The 20,836-nt window shown below is 35.0% G+C and overlaps 1 protein-coding gene across 7 annotated transcripts in view; it reads left to right on the top strand.

The window, feature by feature from the left end:
- Positions 1 to 1,104: 1,104 nt before the first annotated feature.
- The window catches only part of LOC136033160 (protein cereblon-like), a 42,022-nt gene continuing 22,290 nt past the window's right edge, over positions 1,105 to 20,836 (top strand). Inside the window, exons 1-4 of one of the 7 annotated variants that reach the window (XM_065713823.1) lie at positions 1,105 to 1,232; positions 12,504 to 12,665; positions 19,665 to 19,879; positions 20,665 to 20,817. In XM_065713823.1, the coding sequence (XP_065569895.1) occupies positions 12,504 to 12,665; positions 19,665 to 19,879; positions 20,665 to 20,817 (530 nt within the window). In that variant the 5' untranslated portion in view covers positions 1,105 to 1,232. The other 6 variants (XM_065713824.1, XM_065713821.1, XM_065713820.1 and 3 more) reach the window with 6 other exon arrangements.

The raw sequence follows: 20,836 nt of genomic DNA, 5'->3' as shown, positions 1-20,836 counted from the left end.
ACATTGTCTAATGAAATAAGGATTAAATCCTGTAGAATTGCTGGTTAGTAATGATGACAGTTGGAAATCTCAATATTTGGTCCACACCCTTAAAAATGCTTGTGTTATAAAAGTGAAACCCTTGCAAAATAAATCTTCTACTTAAATGACAAGAAAAAAGCATTTTTAGTGTCATAACTTTGCTCAATTTCAATTTATGAAGTTTCCAAGATTTGGAAACTTTCAGGATATACATTTCCTTATATTTAAATACAAAACACTGATATGGCTTAAAATTCTACTCAAATAACAAGAATTGCATTATCAGGCCTAAAACCAGAGAAACAGAAACTGCTTGCTGAAAATTAAGGTAAGATGTTGTTTTACCAAAATTTTAATAGTTACAGACCAGTCCAGTATGCAAAATTCCCAGATTTAAAAACAGAAGAGGGTTATCACATAAGCTTAGCAATAGCTTCTCAGAGTATGTTTTTAGCTATGGATTAATCACTGAAAGTTTCATTCACCTAACATAACCCCAATCAAAGATAGCAAAAAGTAGCTAAACTGGAATTTGACTGGAAATTTAATCTACAGCCTGGTAGGCTAGTAGAATTCCAAATCAAAACAAAAAGAAGTCAAACTAGAATTTTATCCTCTGTTTAGGGTAGCTCAACAAAGCTAAAGTCTTATCATTTAGGACTTTTTTATAGATAATTTTGCTTTTACAGTATGAATACAACATTTTCCAATATATTACCTGAACAATTTAACCAAAGATTCCACTAATTCAGACCCTTTTTATCTCTTCAAATATACCAGAGAGTATGCTAGATCATTTTTCAATTCTCTCTGACCTCAAACTAATGTGAAATATGTCAAATCCGGAGGAAATTAAGCCAGTGCTAAATCATTTAATTATAGTAGAATGACACTCTTAACACTATACGGATGTTTAATGTTTGAAATTTTTTGCCCAAACCGACAAGTAAAAAGAGTGTTTTCGCGAACCAGTTTTGTTTGAGCTCAACCATATGTAATTTTTTTCCGCTTTTGCGTTAAACATACAAGCTGGTTAAACCAAAGCTGTCATTGGTTAAACCAGCTGGTTGACGCGAAAAAAGGCCTAAAGTGCAAGCCCACGGACAAGTAATCCTGAGCGTTCTTGGGGGTAATCCGAGTAACCTCTGACGTCATGTGCTTCTCATAAAACGCTTGGATTAGTCGGATATGTACGGTCAAGTAAACATGGGGTAAGTTTAGGTAATGATGCAAATAATTTAAAATATATACGCATGATACTTGTACGAGTTTTAAATGTAAATACTGGTTATTAACTTCTGATGATATTTTTTGGGGAGTCAAAGGGTAAAAGGACTAGTTGGTCGTTTATATACCCTGTATACAAATTTGAAACTGGAATGTGGTGAGGGATCAATCTAAAAGACTTTTTGAATTGATTTAAAAAGTATGGAAAAATTCCAGTGCTAACTTTTACCACAGACTAGGTTAATTTTGAACCTTTCTTTTTTGAAAACACTTCATTGGCAAATGTGAAACCTAAAAATATCTTAGGCCTATCAAAAATCACTCATCTTAAGCCTATCAAAAATCACTTCACAATATGCATAGTTAGATGAGGTCCAATAAAGTTCTGAAAGAAAGTCAATTAACTAGAATTTTACCAAATAATATTAGTAACCAAGTAGGCCTAATTGAATTAGGCCTACTTGTTTAAGATGTGTGGAAAAACTCCAGTACTAACTTTTGCCAAAAACAGGTTAATCTTGAACCTTTCTTTTTTGAAAACAAGTCCTAGGCAAATGTGCGACCTAAGAATATCCATCTTAAGCCTATCAAAAGTCACTTTAGAATAGGTACAGTTAGATGAGATCCAAGGAGCCTCCAATGAAGTTGTGTGTATAGCAACAAGCATTATTGCTTATCATTTGATGTATTAATAAATAAATAAAAGTGTAACCTATTTCAGGGGCTACTTGCTATCTTAGAAGAAAAAGATCAACCAAACACAATTCCAAGTCAATTCACCAAAATAGAGCAAGGAGGGTAGTCATTTTCCAGATCCAAAGGATCCATTTGATAGCTGCTGCTAAAGCAACTAAACTGACATTTAGAAGGGTTAATTAACAAACCAGCAGAAGCAAGATGAAAATTAAGTATGGCCAAATTTTAAGTTATGCTTCTATGGCTACAGCTTGGTAGAAGAATGTTGTCAACATATACAATGTATGGCCAACAAGCTTCACTATAAAACACCAAAACTTTAAAAAATTCACAATTTAGACTCTCAGAAATAGATCTATAATCAATCTAAGCAGGAAAAGCCTTTCCCATACACCTTTAATGCAACCTGTTTTGACTATGATGTGTTTTATATAATGATGATGTGTTATATAGTTTATATATGATGTGTATTATATACACCATTAATGGAACCTGTTCTGACTATGATGCGTTTTAAGCTTAGAGCTCCCTGGAGTAGATGGGAATGAGGTGTCTGTATTACCCTGGTATCCCCCATCACTCAGGCAGAATTAGATTTCATCAGATCAAGAACACAGAAATATGACTTAACAGGCAATTCAGAAGAGAAGATAGATATATTTATAGGCCTGTATATGAGATCATATGGAGAGATTAGGGTGCATTTTTAGGAAATTACTTATGATATATGGAAAGAGAATAAAATAATGAATCTAGTGGTGCTACAGTAAAATTCTAGGTTAGGTGTTTTTGTCTGTAATGGACAGTAGTTGAGAAAGGTTAATAAAATTCTAAGGAATTAATCCAAATCCTTATTGATCCCCTGGGAAGATATTTTAGATACCTAACTCTGTCCCTCCCCATTTCAAAGGAAACTGATCTTTGAGGACTATTATAAGTTATAAAATTGTACCCTTGAGAAGTAGATGTATTGCTCAAATGAGTCATAGGAAAGTTTTTTGAGTCTCATATCTTTGCTCAATCCTGATTTACATGGTTTTAAAGATATAAAAATGTAATTTCTCAAGTTTAGAAAAAGGCCTAAATTTAGCTAAAAATCCAGCTGAAATAAAAGGAATTGTCTTTTCAATACATAGAAACAATGAAATGGAGACTGGAAGCCCAAATATAAAATAAAATATATTTTGTCAAAGATTAGATAGGTAGGTGTCTTACCTATACAATCTTCTAAGCATTAGAAATATAGAATAGGCTGATGCTCTTTGGGGGAGAAAGGAGTGAAGACATTTAAAAATCAAGACTGTTGGTTAAAAATATTGAGAAAGGATCCTAATCAGGACCCAGATATTGAGTTCACCATTGAACTTGAAAATAACCACAATTTACTCTTCTCAGATGTTCTCATTACAAAACAAGAAACTAGGTTGGACTTGAGCCTGTATAGAAAGCCAACTCATAGTGATAGATATGATATGGCTCTTATAACCACCCTATCATCAAAAATCCTGTAGTCTATTCATTGATTGATATAACATTTCTGGTGTGCTCCTTTGATTTTGAGCTGAAGGCTGAACTTGATTATATAAGTGATGTTCTGATAGGTAATGGATACTCCCAAAAAGTCATTGACAGGGTTATTTCCAGGAGAAAGATGAGCAAACTCACTAAGCTTGGCTTTAAGGTGTTTATTCCCTCTGGAAGGACTATATCCTCCTTCTTGAACAAAGGCAAGGATAAGATCACTTCAGATCCACCAGGGGTATATGAGATTCCATGTAGTTGTGGTGATACCTATATAGGTCATACCATGAGACAAAGCTTTAAAAAAACAAAGCTAAAGGAGGAAGATAATTTTTCTGCATTGGCCCATCATATCTTTGAAAACCCTTCCCACTCCATTAAGTTTGACCAGGCCCAACTTATTGCTATTGTCCCATAATTCTTAAAGCAGAAAATCAGAGAAGCTTTGGAAATTGCTAAAAATAAACCAACCATCAATAAAGACAATGGTGAGTTTCACATTAGGGAAATTTGGGAACCCATCACCCATAATTGAAAACTCACAAAAAACTCCACCCCTTTCCTAAAGGCCCTACCTCTTTAAGATCTACTAGGACAGCACCCATCAATACCTCTACCAAAATTCAGGTCATGGCACAACAATAATTCCAGGTTCAGCTCATCATTAGTGTTGTTCAGTGTTTTTAGTTTTATTTATTTAGTGATTTTACTCTCTGGCAAGAAATTTGAATTTAACCTGATGATGACAGGCCCAGGTCCTGTCAAAATTATTGTTAGAAAAATCAATCACCTGACATCCATAGCTTAGATAAGCTTATTACCATCTATCATTATTATGTAAAAAAGTCAGGTTGGCCTCAGAGAATATATTACAAATTGCTGCTGTTTGATTACTGTAAACACATTAGGAAGAAAATATTGAAATTATTGTAAAATAGGATGGTAATATATAGACTGGGCTATATATAGCTCTATTAGGAATGGGGGAGTCAATTAAAGGAAATCAACCTTTGGGAGTGAGATAATTATGTATCTTAGACTGTTGTAAAGTAGTTTTCATGATTTTATTGTGGTTCCAGGAAAATTGTAGTTTAGTGGGTCTTTTGAAGGAAACATGATAGAACAAAAGGTAGTACTGTTAGGTTCCTCATCTAAGGCTCATTAAAAATAGCATGGTCATTCTTCTGGCAGTTCACAACCACACCCTCCTTCTGCTCCTGATGGTCTCATATGTAGCCCTAATGATATATTTTTTCATTGTATTTCATCTGATGACTGTCAAAATGTCAAATAATTATGTCTATCGGGATGACATGATCCCACAAAGTTCATTGGACAAGGAATGTAAGTTATACAAGTTAGGTTTGTTGTTGGGAAAAGGGGGCATGTTTGAGGCTAAGTGGGTCCAAAAAGGCTGTGGGTTTAATGTCAAACTTCAGGAAATGCTGAACTAAAAAGCAGTAAACAGAATCATCCTGTATGGAGTACTCCAGCCATGGGTGCTTTTCATAATATGAAGCATAGAATGACCGTTTCGGCTTGCCGTTTGCTGTCACTTGTGCAGGGTATTGTACTAGTTTCAGTTGGGATGGTTGATCAAGAGAGGACGAAGAAATTTCCATAGAACCGCTGGACTGGCGATGCTCTTCATCTTGAGGTGTATCTTGCCAAAGGTGAGGCTCCGACAGACCTGCGACAGGCGTAGTGGTTCCTTGGGGTGTCTTGTTTCCTGCTTGTTCGATCCAAGGGACCGTCACTTCATTCAAAGAAGATGAAACGTTGGCGATGGCTTGCTCAGTTGCTGAATTACACACCTGAAAGAAAGTATACCCTTTTTCAATCCATTTTCGTGGATTTGTCATTGCTTCAGTCACGTCCTAGTCATGTTGTAGGATTATTTGAGTTCTTGCAGAGGCATTCTAGTATGTCTTGAAGATTGCTTCTTGATGCTGATTGCTTGATATGCATAATTCAGAAACTGAAGATGTTATGGAAACAACTCTTTTTGGATATGTATAAATGGTAGATTGATAATCAGACGGCTAAACAGATCCAGAATATTGGCCCAAGTGGCGAAATGTGTGTCGTGACTACAGTAACTTTAACCCGGCTCCAGTCTAGTTTCATGGTGATTAGTTATAGAAATCGATAAATTGGGATGCAAATTTGTCTAAGTTGGCTGGCTTGTGGTCTAAACTAGTAACAATGGATTTCTCTGACTTGAACAAGGAATTATCTGACTAATGAACAGCAACCAAGATCTAAAAAAAATATATTTGACGTAGTTTCATAACTCTTCATACGGTGTACTACTCAATGCGGTTTTCTATGCCTCTTATTATTACAGGATACTCGAACTCAAATCTTTGAACCTAAATGGAAGAAGACAGGAGTTTGCGAACCGTGTTGCTCATAAATGACAAAAAAAAAAACACGGAAAATCCTTTTCCATGCTTCAGCTCTTTAAGTCTAGGAAACTGTGAGTGGCACAGAAAACTGAAACCCAAAAGAACAGAAATAAAAATCTGCACAAACTTGCTGAACCGGTTCACATGGTGAAGGTTTCTCTTTCTTAATCCATCTACTCAGAGAAGACCGATTTTCTGCCTCTTTCTCCTTCTTCAAGGCTGCCAATTTTTGCTTTTGAGCTCCTGACAAACTCATGATAACAAACAAATAAGATTTTGAATCGGCAAGATCACAAACAATTCTGTCACTCCAATTCCAATCCTTGCACGACCCGGTTTGCACTAGGATGATGACTTTATACTAATTAATGGTAATGTCTATTAATATCTTAGGTTAATAGGCCTAATGGATAATAGCAAGGAGTGTAATTACTTCAAGGGTCGTCAGGTAATTATGCTCTTTGGTTAATAGGCATGCAGTAATTTCAAATCAATTGGACAGAATGGATTGTATTGGACATAATGGATTATTATGGCCGGCAAAGGGCCCTTTGTGGTGGAGGCTTGGGCCCCTTGAATAATCAGGGGTGGGCATTTGCCCACCCCTGCCTTCCCCCCATAAATGATGCCTCTGGTTAAAAGGTCAAGTAACTATGCCTCAGGGAATGAAATGACCTCCAGTAACTCCTGGGGCAAAATCTGGAAGTTGTATATTGTTTGTATATTGGGTTGTTCTTTTTCTGAGAAAAGTGTGGCATCTTTTAAATATCCCCCTCAAGTTTTGAAAACTTGAATTTTTACCTTAATATGCTTAGTATTTTTGGACACACCCAGAATCAAAGATTCACCCATTTCCCAACAATATAAACATTGTGAAAGTTGCATAGTCTGCAATGCTTATCATGAGGGCTATGGGGGTCAGGTCATCCCCAAAAGCAGAGCTAGTAGACCAATTGACTATTCAGAAAAAAGGACTTCCTCAAAATTTTTCTTGGTGTTGAGAGAAGAACTAAAAAGCAGCAAGGAAGGGGGACTGGTTGCCCTCCAGCTACTTTTCAGCATCCCTTAACATGCCTTAAAAAGTTTCAACATAGTACCCTCTGCCATTTCTGAGACATTGCTAATATGCCCTTTTGACATCCAGTATGCACTTAAGTGTGTTTTGATTTTGTCCAACATCCCCCTCAATATTTTTTGAAAATTTCATGTTCACACCCTAAGCCTTTTTGGATACCCATTGAATTTCCAGGAACTGCTAAGGGGGATATCAAACTAAATCAAAAGGCTCTTCATGCATTCAGGTTTTCAAAATGTTATGTCCTCGTTATGGCAAGAAAAGCTAACGGCTATTAAGTTGAATCTCTGAGATAAGGGTGTGGGGAATGTTGAAATTAAAGAAACCATGTGCACCCTGGTTGTCAAACAGGTATATCTGTAATAAGTCAGTAAAGGCTAAGATTGTTAACTTGAAATGTACAAGAAATACTGTTAGGGATGTTGAACCAAATCAAAGACACCATATGCATCTATTTGTCCAAATGTCTGCAATATCTCAGGAGCAGTTAAGTATACTAAGTTCAAACTGGCAAAGAATTGGGGGGGGGGGGGGTTTGAACTTAGTCAAAAGACATTATGTGCATCCTAATTGTCAGAATGGCATATTTGCAATACCTCAGAAACGGCTAGTGGTATTTAGTTGAAATTTCCAAGGGATATTGAGGAGGATTGTTAAATTAAATCAAAAGACACTATGTGCATCCAAGTTTTTAAAATGGTATTTCCAATATTTCATTAATATTACGTAAAAATTTTCAGGTAAATTTTCAAAAAAAACTTTTTCCATTCAGATTGTGCAAAGGGTGCATGTGAAATTTTTCAAGAATGGCTAGCTTTAGGTGAATGGCAGCTTTATGCCATATATCTCAAAAATATGCAAAGTTCTTGTTAATTATTCATCTGAGCCAAAAAAGCCAAAATCAAAACATGCATTGATTCAAAAACGTTCAGAAATTAAATAAAAAAAACAAGTTTTTTTCATGGAAAGTAAGGAGCGGTATTAAAACTTAAAACGAACAGAAATTACTTCGTATATGAAAGGGGCAGCTCCCTCCTCAACGTCCTGCTCTTTATGCTAAAGTTTTTTACTGTTTTAAAAAGAAGAATTGAGAGAAAGAGTCAAACTTTAGCGTAAAGAGCAGGACGTTGAGGAGGGAGCTGCCCCTTTCATATACGAAGTAATTTCTGTTCGTTTTAAGTTTTACTGTCGCTCCTTACTTGCAGTTTAAAAAACTTGTTTTTTTTTATTTAATTTCTGAACGTTTTTGAAGTAATGCATGTTTTTATTTTCCAGCTGTACTTTTTAAAATAAAAAAAACTTTAGTGTAAAGAGTGAGGAGTTGCGCAGGGGACAACCTCTTTCATTTACGGATTAATTTTGTTTGCTTTAAGTTTTAATGTCGCTCCTTACTTTCAGGTAAAATAAATTAGTCTTTTTTTATTTAATTTCTGAACGTTTTTGAATTAATGCATGTTTGGTTTTGGCTCTCCGCACATAAATTATTGAAATGAAATTTGTATATTAATTCTTTTTTGGCTAAATGGCTTTCTCTTAGATTTGATCAGACGATTTTGAGAAATAAGGGGTGGAGAAGGAGGCCTAGTTGCCCTCCAATTTTTCGGTTACTTAAAAAGGCAACTAGAACTTTTAATTTTTAACGAACGTTTTTATTAGTAAAAAATATACGTTACTTAAGAATTAACTTACGTAACAAACTTTCATAATCTTATATTTTTATTATGTATACGAGGGGGTTTGTACCCTCGTTAATACCTCGTTCTTTACACTAAATCGTATGTTTTGTCCCAATTCTTTAAGAATGACCCCTGAATCAGAAAGGCCGTAGAATAAATAGTTGAAATTACTAAAAATACTTTAGCATAAAGAGTGAGGTATTTATCTCCTCCTAAATGCCTCGCTCTTTATGCTAAAGTATTTTAGAAGCCCTCATATGCGTAATAATCTCCGTTCGTTTTAAGTTTCAATGCTACTCCTTCCTTTCATTTGAAAAAAACGTTTTCATGTTTATTTTTCATTGTTTTCTTATAGTAATGCTAGAAAATCCTGCGCCCTTTTTCTTTGAATTTTTCTTCCCCCATGACAGATTCCTCCAAGGAAAGATCCTCCAACATAGCCCCCTCCCCTCAGCCCCACCCCCAAACAAAATAAAATCCCCCTGAAAACGTCTGTACACTTCCCAATAACCATTACTATATGTAAACACTGGTCAAAGTTTGTAACTTTCAGCCCCTCCCCCAGGGATTGTGGGGGAGTAAGTCATCCCCAAAGACATAGTTACTATGGTTTTCGACTATGCAAAACAAAATGGCTATCTCAAAATTTTGATTCGTTGACTTTGGGAAAAAAATGAGCGTGGGAGGGGGCGTAGATGCCCTCCAATTTTTTTGGTCACTTAAAAAGAGCACTAGAACTTTTCATTTTCGTTAGAATGAGCCCTCTTGCGACATTCTAGGACCACTTGGTCGATACGATGACCCCTGGGAAAAAGAAAAAAGAAAAAAACAAACAAATAAACACGCACTTGTGATTTGTCTTCTGGCAAAAAATACAAAATTCCTCATTTTTGTAGATAGGAGATTGAAACTTCTACGGTAGGGTTCTCTGATACGCTGAATCTGATAGTGTCATTTTCGTTAAGATTCTACGACTTTTAGGGGGTGTTTCCCCTTATTTTCTGAAATGTTGCAAATTTTCTCAGGCTCGTAACTTTTGATGGGTAAGACTAAACTTGATGAAACTTATATATTTAAAATCAGAATTGAAATGCGATTCTTTTGATGTAGCTATTGATATCAAAATTCATTTTTTTTTTTAGTTTTGGTTTCTATTGAGCCGGGTCGCTCCTTACTACAGTTCGTTACCACGAACTGTTTGATAATTATTCATCTTGTCAATGTATGGAACCTTCATATTTGATATGGTTATTGTTTTAATTCTGCTGCAAGAGCAACACTTTGGTTTTATTGTGTTTTTTTTTTTTTTTTGCTTAGCCCCACAATTTCATCTTATTCCTAGAAAGTGGTAAGGGTCTAACCTCTGCGGTTTTTACGGAAAGTGTGTACCTTAGGCCAGATTGATGAATATGACTTTGCATTTTGGAAAGCCTTGTAGAACTGTTCACTGGGGCCAAAAATCTATTGTTTCTATCCATTTCTGTTTGTGATTTTAGCTGAGTTTATCATTCAGTTTTTTGCACTTGGGATTGCAGTAGAGAAATTGTATCAGGTGTGCCTATTAAACTTTAAAGTTCTTTTATTACTAAAGTAATTAGAGTTTATCCTTTGCTCCTTTCTAAGTGATGACATTAGAAACTTGGCCTACGGCAAAAAAGGCAACTTTTTAATTAAGACAGATATATTTTTTTCGATGGCAGTCGATAGCTCTTGAGGATTTGATCAAAGTATATGTCATCCATTTTTTTGTAGAAAAATTCCTTCATAAGATATATCAGTTTGAAAGTTTAAAGGGGTTGACAACTTCAGTAGTAAGGTACACACTGAAACTAAAAATAGGCCGATACAGAAATTGTATCAGATGTGCCTCTCAAACTTTAAAAGTTCTCTCATTGCTAAAGAAATTAGAGTTTATCCTTTGCTCCTTTCTAAGTGAAGATGTTAGAAACTTGGCCTACGTCAAAAAAGTCAACTTTTAAACTAAGAGGGATAGATTTTTTTTTTCGACAGAAGTTGGCAGCTCTTGATGAGTTGATCAAAGTATACGTCATCCATTTTTTGGTAGAAAAATTCCTTCATGAGATTTACCAGTTTAAGGGGGTTGACAACTTCAGTAGTAAGGTACACACTGAAACCAAAAATAGGCCGATACCAATTGTGAGACATAAAGGGGAGTTTTAAGCAACAGTCAGCTGATAGTTCATAATCATCTTCGGTAGTGAGGGGTTTTGTAACTTTTGTGAGTTGTTGTACATAGTATTTATCTTAAGATCCTTACAGATTGACAACGTCAGCACTTAATTGAAGCAAGGAAACAAAACTAAAGTGTTGCTCTCGCCACACTTTACTCGGCGAAGCTGCACAAAGGTTGCCGCAACACCTCACGTTGCCCATGCAACATAGATCTAATTTCTGTTCATTTTGGGTTTCAATCTTTCTTTTACTCTAGTTGCTTGTTGTTTAAAATTTAAGTTTTTTTTATGACTTTATTTCTGCTTGTCTTGAGTTTTAATATGGCTCTACTTTCTATGAAAAACTCACTTTCTAGAAAGTTTTGTTTTTCATTAATGACAAAAAGGCAAAAACACAACAGTTAATCACTTTTCTTTTTCTTATTTACCTTCGCTGTTCTGTTTTTCAAGGTGTCTGTTTTAGGTAAGAAATGTTCTGGAAGATAAGAATGATAAAAAAATTGCAACAAGTTTTGATAGATCTCGAAAAAAAAATCATAACAAAAGTCCTAACTAAGGTCATAACCTGTCCTTGTTCTGGACCGAGCCCAATGATTGCAACTAAAATTTATGGCAAAAAAAACTACAGCTGATCAAAATTTCAACTGAATATTCTAATTTTGCCTAAAATTTGAATTGCTATCCAACATTTTAGTTTCCAGGTAGAACTTTTTTATTCGATACCTTAAATATCGTTTTGTGAGCCTCAACCTTGGCTGACTGTCTCAAAGACAAAAGAGCCATTAACAGATTCTCGTTTGAGGACTAGTCATCATTGCAAGCTGTTAAGAATTTATGGTTTGGCTATGGAAGCTGATAGAAACGACAGTAAAATTGTGTTGACGAGTTTTTCAATCAGATTAGGTTGAACCACAGGAAGCTCTCAAAGATGTCAAATTGATCAAATGACATATCTTTTGAGCTGATTTTTGGCGCTTTCCTAGCAGATGTACTAATCATCTTCAGCACAAAATGAGATGATTCCAAGATTTCCGGGAAAGTAGGTGTCGATTTTTAGTTTTCTGTTGTTTATTCGGATCTTTTATCTAAGCTCTACTGGTTACAGAAAAACTACCCAATCAATTGTAAATAGGTTGGCCTCTCGATGTGAGAAAGTTTACAATGGACAAGAAAGGGTGATTCTTTAGGATATTGAATCTCCTTAAAAAGTAAGTGGAAAGCTGCTATTTTACACTTTAGCTCAACAGTTATGCAAGGGACATCTGGAAAAGCTTAACTTACTATTCAGATTGAAGAATAAAAAAATTAAAAAAAGGAAAAAAGTCACTTACTGTTACTGTTGTTGCCATCAAGCAAAGAAAAAAAAATCAGTTAAGTTAGGAAACTTTCTTGAGTAAAGGAAATCTTAAAAGATTTTTTTTCCGCAGGGGAACTTGCTATCGGCACACATAGGAGATACAAGATACTCCGGGCTGTAGAATAAATCTTGGAAAAATGTCCATGGTTTAATAAAGCAGTGGTTCATTTCAAATTCGGAGTAGAAGAATACAAGTTAAATCGAATATCAGTTAATCAAAATTTGAGGATTTTATTTTTTGTTTATTTTTTGCATTATACCATTGCAATATGGCAAAATTGCAGCATTCCTTGGATTGTAATAATGCCATTTATACTATTATTATTGCAGATGAGTGACTCAGACACTGATTACTTAAGTGCAGATGAAGAAAGTGTGAATATAGATGAGCAGTTAGACATCATTCCAGTAGAAATAGCTTCAGAAGTTGGTGAAGTAATTGCCCACAACGAGCCTGTTGAATTTCAGCGAGGACTTCCTGATCAACACACTGTTAGTAAAGGCAATTTTGTCACTTCTATGTTTTCTCTTACTCATCCCTACATAACTTATGAAATATGCTATTGTGTGGGAGGGATGAAGTCCTGTGCCACTATTTTACCGACTTCGGTTTTTTGGCTGAGAATTTTTTTTTTTGGGGGGGGGGTACCCTCATCTTCCTATCATACGTGACCCTTCTGGCAATGAAAGTGCTTCACCTTCTTGTACACCACAACGGGCAGGGGTGCATTCCATAGGGTTAACTTTCAGGTGCAAGTATGCATGATTGCACTGATACTTTAAAGCATATAACTCCAAAATTTTCTCCTTTTGAATTCAGATAAAACAAAGCTTGGGTGAATATGGTATTACTAAATGCGTTTGGTAGACCCAAAGTCCTAATATGTGCCTTAAATTATTTTGAGTAGAAACTTTTAAAATTCTAGCCAAAGATATGTGAGCATGAATGCAGTCAACCCACCTCATGAAGCCTAGCCGTTTTTTTTTTTTTTTTTTTTTTTTTTTTTTTTTTTTTTTTTTTTTTTTTTTTTTTTTTTTTTTTGTATTTATTTTTTTTTTTTAGTAAGGCTAGTTAGAGACATCAAGGAAATTTTCTTAAATGCTTTACTAAAAGTATATGGAAACTTTAAGCTGGTAAGAACTATGCTCTTTTGGAAACTTTCTGCGTTCTAAAATTGAAGTAACTGACCCCAAAGAAAATTATCTACAGTAGAAAATATAAAACATATTGGAAAAAGTAGCTGTGGGCGGCACGAAAGTGTCTTTGGATCCGTTTTTAAATGATTTGTTGAAATAATATGAATACTTAGTATGTTTGAGGTCAGGTTTTTATCCCTTTCATAATTAACCCATCTTGTCAATGTTATTTACTAAGCTGGGGTCTTCTGATGACCCCTGATATTTTTTTTTTAAGTAAGTGATCCTTGGGGGTCCCTTGATTTTTCAAAATCAGTGGTCGTTGAAATTTTTTTATATAGATCTCTGGGGTTCAGATCCTTTAAAAAAGAAAAAAAAACCTTTGGTAACGTAGTATACCAAACGGGTTCCTCCCGGGACCCCAAGTGCCTTAGTATTTTTTATAGTTTTTTGAAAGAAGGTAATTTATGCATCACCATGACATCTTGATTGTTACGTCGTCCAGTAGGAGTAGAAAAATGAAGGTTAGATTGGTTGTCATAATTACTTCAAAATCACCAAAATCCCTATCTGGGATCCTCCGAGGACCTTCTCTCTCCTGGTATGCTATGGGTTAATAGTATTTTCGGATTAATATACATCCACCTGGCCAGAAGAAGTTTACAACCAGGTTAAGTACTATGTAATTTTACGCTATTTACGATATTAATTGATTGGTGCTTAGACTGTAGAAAAATGAAGATTATTCTGCTGACAAACCTGCTTATTTGACAACAGTTTTATTTTTAATTATTCGGTATTTTCAGACCTTGGCCTACCACAAGCAACCAATGTTTGGAGCCAAGGCTTAGCTTGGTTTGATTTTTTAAGACGAGAATAAATAGACCCAATGGATTTCCAAAAACCAACAGTACACTTTTTAAGTGACTTGGTAGCTTTTTCAGCCACTTCCACACAACAAATAAAGTGGTTATTATGATTTTACTTACAAATGGGTCACAGAAAAACACAAAAATTAAATTGCTAGATAATACAAATAAAACACTAACATTCAGAATAAGTCCCGACGCTAATTAACATGTTTGGGGCCCAAAAACGTATATCAAGCGTTAATACACTTCCTCGGAGAAAAAATCTCATGCTACTCCCTCTCCCAGCCCTACTGAACAGTTAATCAACAACTCAAAAATGAATATATTTACAGAGACCTTGAATGAATCCCTAACTCATACCCTACAACCCACCCAATCATAAAACACATAAACAAAATCCTCTTTAGTAACTCACAAGCATATATATTCAGTACAAAATCAATCAACAAATCGATATCTAGTATATGGGTTATAACAGCTACATCACAAAGAAACATGGAATTCCTTAAAGGCCTTCTTACTTCTTATATCTGCTGAAAGTCTGTTCCAGACTTCAGGGCCTATGGATCTAATGGAAAACTTAGATCTGTTAGTAATTAGAAAAAGCGTTTTAACTAGTTCAACATTTCTAGTTTCATACCTATGTTCACCTTAAAAGTCTGAAAGAACACACTGGTAAAACAAGTTAGAAAAAAATCTATACATAAAAATTTAACCAAACCCAAATACTGTAGATTTCTTAAATGATATACCTAGATCTTACCGGATTCCAAGATCAGTGGTCAAAATTCTCTAGCGCTATTTTTTAACAGGCGGAACGGGGTATGAATAGCTAGTGAACGTCGACTGTAACAATAAATATTCAGACCCTGCACTTTGTCAGCTTATTACACACTCAGCTGAAGTAGATTATAGGAAGCTTCCTCCCCTGATAACAGAGATGTAATGGTTGCTAGGTAAGCACACCATTTATATTTATTCCAGTTTCTCCAGTAGCACCATTCAAACTTGCTTCCTGATATTGTGCAGTCGCTAAGTGGCTAACTAAAGTCGCTATTTACGCAGTGGCACATAGTACACTTAACCAAAACTGTGCTTAAGAAGGTCTTCTTTTCTAACATACACTTAAAGAACAATATGAACGACTTTACGAAAGTATATCACAGACCCGAACCAATGAACTAAAAAGACACTTTTTACTACAGGGAAGTAATCTTCCTTTTTTTTTCTTTGGCTCAATGTTTCGGTGTTTGGTGTTCGGTGTTCTTTTAACACCATACCTTAGCCCAGGTGTTCTTTTCAAATGTGTAGAGACAAGGTTCCATAAAGTACATTTTTATTTTCCCTTAAGGTCGTCTTCTACAAAACCATAGAAATACACCAAAAGAAATTTTATAACTGCCCTAATGTGTTTTTAACTACTTCCATACCAAGCCTATCTCGTCAGCGTTGCTTGCCAAGCTGGTGTCTCCTGAGGACCCCTATATTTTTTCTTTCTTTAATCGGGGGCCGTTTTAAAAAAATAACAGGTTCTTGAAGGTCACTTGATTCTGTAAAATCAAGGGTCGCTGAGATTTTTTTTTTTAGATTTTATCTCGAGCGTTGAGATACTTTAAAAAAAAACGAAAAATACTTTTGGTAACGCAGTATACCAAGTGGGTTCCTCCCAGGACCCTAAGTGCGCTATTATTTTATATTGTTTTTTGAACAACCGTATTTTATGCATACCTATGAAAATTTTCATCGTTACCTCATCCAGGAAAAGTAGAAAAATCAAGGTTTAACTGGTTGTCATAATTAATACAGAATCGCCAACAATAACCCTCTGGGTTCCTCCGAAGACCCCGTCTTGTTTTGTTAAGGGTTGAATGCATTCATGTTGCAAATTGCAAGTATGGTATCACTCCTTTCCAGGTAAGAACACAGAGTATGTCCACGGTTAATAATATCCTTTTCATCCATCAGAAGCTGCAAAGCACAAACTTGAATCTACCTTCATCAATATCCGTTTTAGTAGCAGAATGGTAGGTATAGGTAAAAGGTGAACTTTTTGGCAAAAATTTAGGAGGATTAGGGTATAAGTTTAAGAAAGTTTTACCTCAGGGACAGGTTTTTGCGATGTCAGATATAAGGTGTCCTAGAATCAGGGAGCTTAAATTTTTTGAAATGATGTCGAATGCCAAACCTTCCAGGTTCCTGCAAGCATTACTGTGTATATATCACTATGGATGTTACGATATTTTAATTATCCTTATAGTGGAAGGGTTTTTATTCGTTTTTTTTGTTTATGGTAATCAAACTCCTAATTGTTGCCAAATATCTTGGGAAAAAATGCAGGATTACATGTAGGAACTTTAAACCGCGGCAATATGGCTTTTGAAAATATTTGGAGGTAGATGGATATACCTTAGAGTTTCAATTGACGGCCACCATAATAACGAAATCCATGTTGATAAGGTGAGAGCAGATTGCTAGTATTTAAATCAACCATAATGGCAGAATTGACTATAACTTTGAGTAGTTTCCCAAATGCTGAGGTAAGACGAATTGTTTGATTATTGCTAGCTTCATTTCTATTACACCCTTTGTGTACAGGCGTGATGTATTCCCATCTTGCAGAATATATTTAGTACTAAGGGACTTTTGGAAAAGTAGAGCGATAGGATGTGACAACACTGTATATGTCTCGTGTAGTAGCCAGGGGGCACTTCATCCAGTCCTGCAGATTTATTTGGGTTAATCTTCTTCAATTGGGTTTCTACATCAGTTTCGGTTATAGTAATGGTGGCCATGCCATTTAAAATTTCACATCTTGGGGGATCCGGAATTGGAGCATTATCAGGGACATTAAATACCAAGATGAACTGCTTATTTAGTGTATTCTGAATCTTGGGTCACAGATTTTACTGCCGTCCACTAGAAGTTGTGTAACAGAATGCGTACCAGGGTTACCAGATGATACATACCTCCAGATTTTTTGGGGGTTAGTTTTCATTGTGCCTACTATTGATTATAATGGAACAAATGCAGGATTACATGTAGGAACTTTAAGCCGCTGCAATATGGCCTTTGAAAAAGTTTGAAGGTAGATGGATATGCCTTAGAGGTTCAGTTGCATGGCCACCATAATCCCGATACAATATGGCTTTTGAAAAAGTTTGAAGGTAGGTGGATATGCCTTAGAGGTTCAGTTGCATGGCTACCATAATCCCGATACAATATGGCTTTTGAAAAAGTGTGAAGGTAGATGGATATGCCTTAGAGGTTCAGTTGCATGGCCACCATAATCCCGATACAATATGGCTTTTGAAAAAGTTTGAAGGTAGATGGATATGCCTTAGAGGCTCAGTTGCATGGCCACCATAATCCCGATACAATATGGCTTTTGAAAAAGTTTGAAGGTAGATGGATATGCCTTAGAGGTTCAGTTGCATGGCCACCATAGTCCCGATACAATATGGCTTTTGAAAAAGTTTGAAGGTAGATGGATATGCCGTAGAGGTTCAGTTGCATGGCCACCATAATCCCGATACCTAAAATTGCCTGATTTTTGTATAGGCAGTCTTGATAAATGATCTTTAAAGTTCAAAACCAAATCCAAAATTAAAAGATGTAGTTTCAGTAATTTTCGTGAAATTGCGATTGAAGCACCTCAAAAAGCTTGTTGACATGGTAGTGTTCAAAATTGTATAGTACATGAAAGAGAACATTTTAAATATCTCAAGTATGTGAGTGTTTTATATAGATACGTGGGTTGGTTTAATTTCATTGACTATTATTGAACCAAGCAAGCCTAAATTTATTAATATTATATGGTATTATTTATTAATATTATATTATTATTATTATGTATATTATTTATTAATATTATATGGTATTAATATTAATATAGTATGTATATATTAATATTAATTAATATATACATACTAAATTAATATTATATTATTAATATTATATGGTAATCTTTTGACCTGTTTTTGTGTACGTTAATGGAAAACATATGATATGTTTAGAAAGACTTTAATTTTGTTTGACTCAAAGAAATGATATATTTGAGTTTGTAACAAAATATATATGCACATTTGCACTATAGTATAGGAGTAGAGTATAGTATATTTGACACACAGAAAACCGCAGGACCACGGCCACAAAAAATAATAATTAGCAACGTACAAATACAATCAAAAGATCCAATTTAAATTTTAGATCAAAATGATTAAAGCACAGAAATCCATTCAAAAACACTAATACAAACAAACAAACAAAGTCATCACCTGTAGCATATATTTTTTTCTCTGCTTAAATTCAATTAGCTTTGCGAGATAGCTCTTTCAGTCTTATTCAAGCTATGTAAAAGTTAAAGTTAGGTTATATTATGTTGGATTATGTTAAAAAAGCGTTAAATTTGGCTATGATATCATAAATGGGTTAAAAATCTAACCTAAGCTTACCAAATCTAACCTAACCTGTCATCATCAAACCTTGCATTAAACTGAAAAACCTAACTGGCAACGCTGACTACATCCAAGGAGAAAAAAAGGTATTTTGGGCATCCACGGTAACATATATAGTATGTATTTATAAACTGGAAGATGCAATAAAAAGGTGACATTTGCATAAATGACATAGCATAAATATTGTCATGTATTTAAACCACTCTCGATAAACTACAGTGTTACAGTACAGAGGTATAGTCCCCCTTATAGCACTTCCATAAAAATGTACCATTATAGGAGGGTGGTCCGAGTAACTAGTGGAAGGCTATTTGCAGATATGCTATTCAAGCTAGAAATATTAAATTCTTTGTGCATAACCCTGGGGCTATAAAGGGCATTACATTAGCATTTTCATGCCTCTATTAGTATTTTTGTTAATTTTAGTAAGGGAGACAGTAGTGATGTTTCATTAAAAAAAAAATAAAATCGCACATGCGTATGTGAACAAAACATGCGGGGAACGGGACCGACACTAATTAGCGCCACTAAAATGGCCACAAGAAGGCCAACTGTGGTTGTAGGGAAAAGAATCAATGGCTAAAGGATATGAAAGAAAGAATTTCCCGAAGAAGCACAATGGTCCCTCCCATGTCAATTCTTTGAGAACCCTGTGTTTTTTTTTGTGTGTTTTTTTTTTAGTTTTTTTTACCAATATGGAGTCCATGTTCTGTAAGAATATATTATATATCCCTTTCTTGATACGTTTTTGCTTATTCTTAAGCAAATAAAAATTATAAAAATATTTATTTAAATTTTTTTTTAATTATAATAAAAAAATTCATGGTAAAACAAAATCAACGAGGGACTTGTTTTTCTTCTTTTCTTTAGCACTCAATAATAGCAATTTTTTGTTACACTGCATTGTGTAATTGGTCCATGTTCTGTTTGAATATATTATATATCCCTTTCTTGATACATTTTTGCTTGTTTTTGCTTTCCTTTTTAAATCTTTGCTTCATTTTGAAAATCCATTCACTTTTTTTCAGTATTTAGGACACGAGTTTAATTCGATCCCAGGAAGAGTAATCTTTGCTGATGATGAAATTGTTGAACTGTGCATCCCAGATCAGAGTGGCATGGAGACAGTAGCACCTCCCTTGCCTGGACAAACAGTCCCCTTGGGATTTTTCACGTGGAGAGCCAGAAATACGGCAGCAAAAATCATTCAAGGAAATCACACTTTTGGCGTTTTGCCAAGAGAGTAAGCTTTTGTTCCTTTTTTACTCTGTTTTTCTTATATTTTTCTCGTAGATGCTCAAAGCTGAGAAATTAGGGGCTACGCGCTTTAACAAAGATGGTAATTAGCCTTTAAAATACAGTAACTTGTAGAAACTAGCCACACAAGCACTACATTACAAGAACCTTTTTTATTTCATGCTAATTGGGTATACCGCGGAGTAGTTGATCGGAAAATCTCTGCTTTTTTATTGGTTATAAATCAGTTGCTCTTCGATTCGATTTTCTTATTTCTACTTATTAGATTATACTTTTAATTCTAATTGTTTATTTTAGTAAATTGCATATTATTGAACTAATTTAGAAACCTCTTGTGCACATAATACATAAGCATTTTTCTAGAAACCGCAGAATGCAAGTTCAAAAACTTGTCGTTGTCAAAAGTCACCTTAAGGTCTTGTATGACATTCTCCCACTTTTGCTAATTGTCAAAACTGTTCACTAAGCTGTTCTCAATGGGAGAATTAGCGTGGAAGTGTATGTTCAATCAAACTTTATTTCCTACTGGTCTACTTCTTCCTTTTGAGAACAGTATAAAAATCAGTTTTTGGCAATAAAAGCAGTATGATGTCAGATAAGACCTTTAGCTGTAAAAGCAAGGCTATGGTCTTTAATTGCAGATCATGGTGTAGTCTTTATGGTGCATGGTGTAGGAGTGAAAACACCCTCACCACCTTTACTTGCACATCATGATGCGGTCTGTTAGATCATCGGCTATGAATTGGATTTATTTGAAATATTTTCTTTCAGGGGATCCAAATATAAAGTTGGGACTACAGTTGAGATCTTGGGATGGCATGAAGAACCAGTCGACAGGTCCCACATCAATTATCTTGGTATAAAAGCAATAGGCAAAGCCCGACAACGTTTTGAAGTTCTTAAAACCTACTCAAGACGTGAAGGGTGAGCTCCTTTGGATAGT

This window comes from Artemia franciscana, chromosome 11 (genome assembly GCF_032884065.1).
Source record: "Artemia franciscana chromosome 11, ASM3288406v1, whole genome shotgun sequence".
NCBI classification, from domain to species: domain Eukaryota; kingdom Metazoa; phylum Arthropoda; class Branchiopoda; order Anostraca; family Artemiidae; genus Artemia; species Artemia franciscana.
Note: the sequence above shows the minus strand (reverse complement) of the source record. Positions and strands in the feature narration are given on the sequence as shown.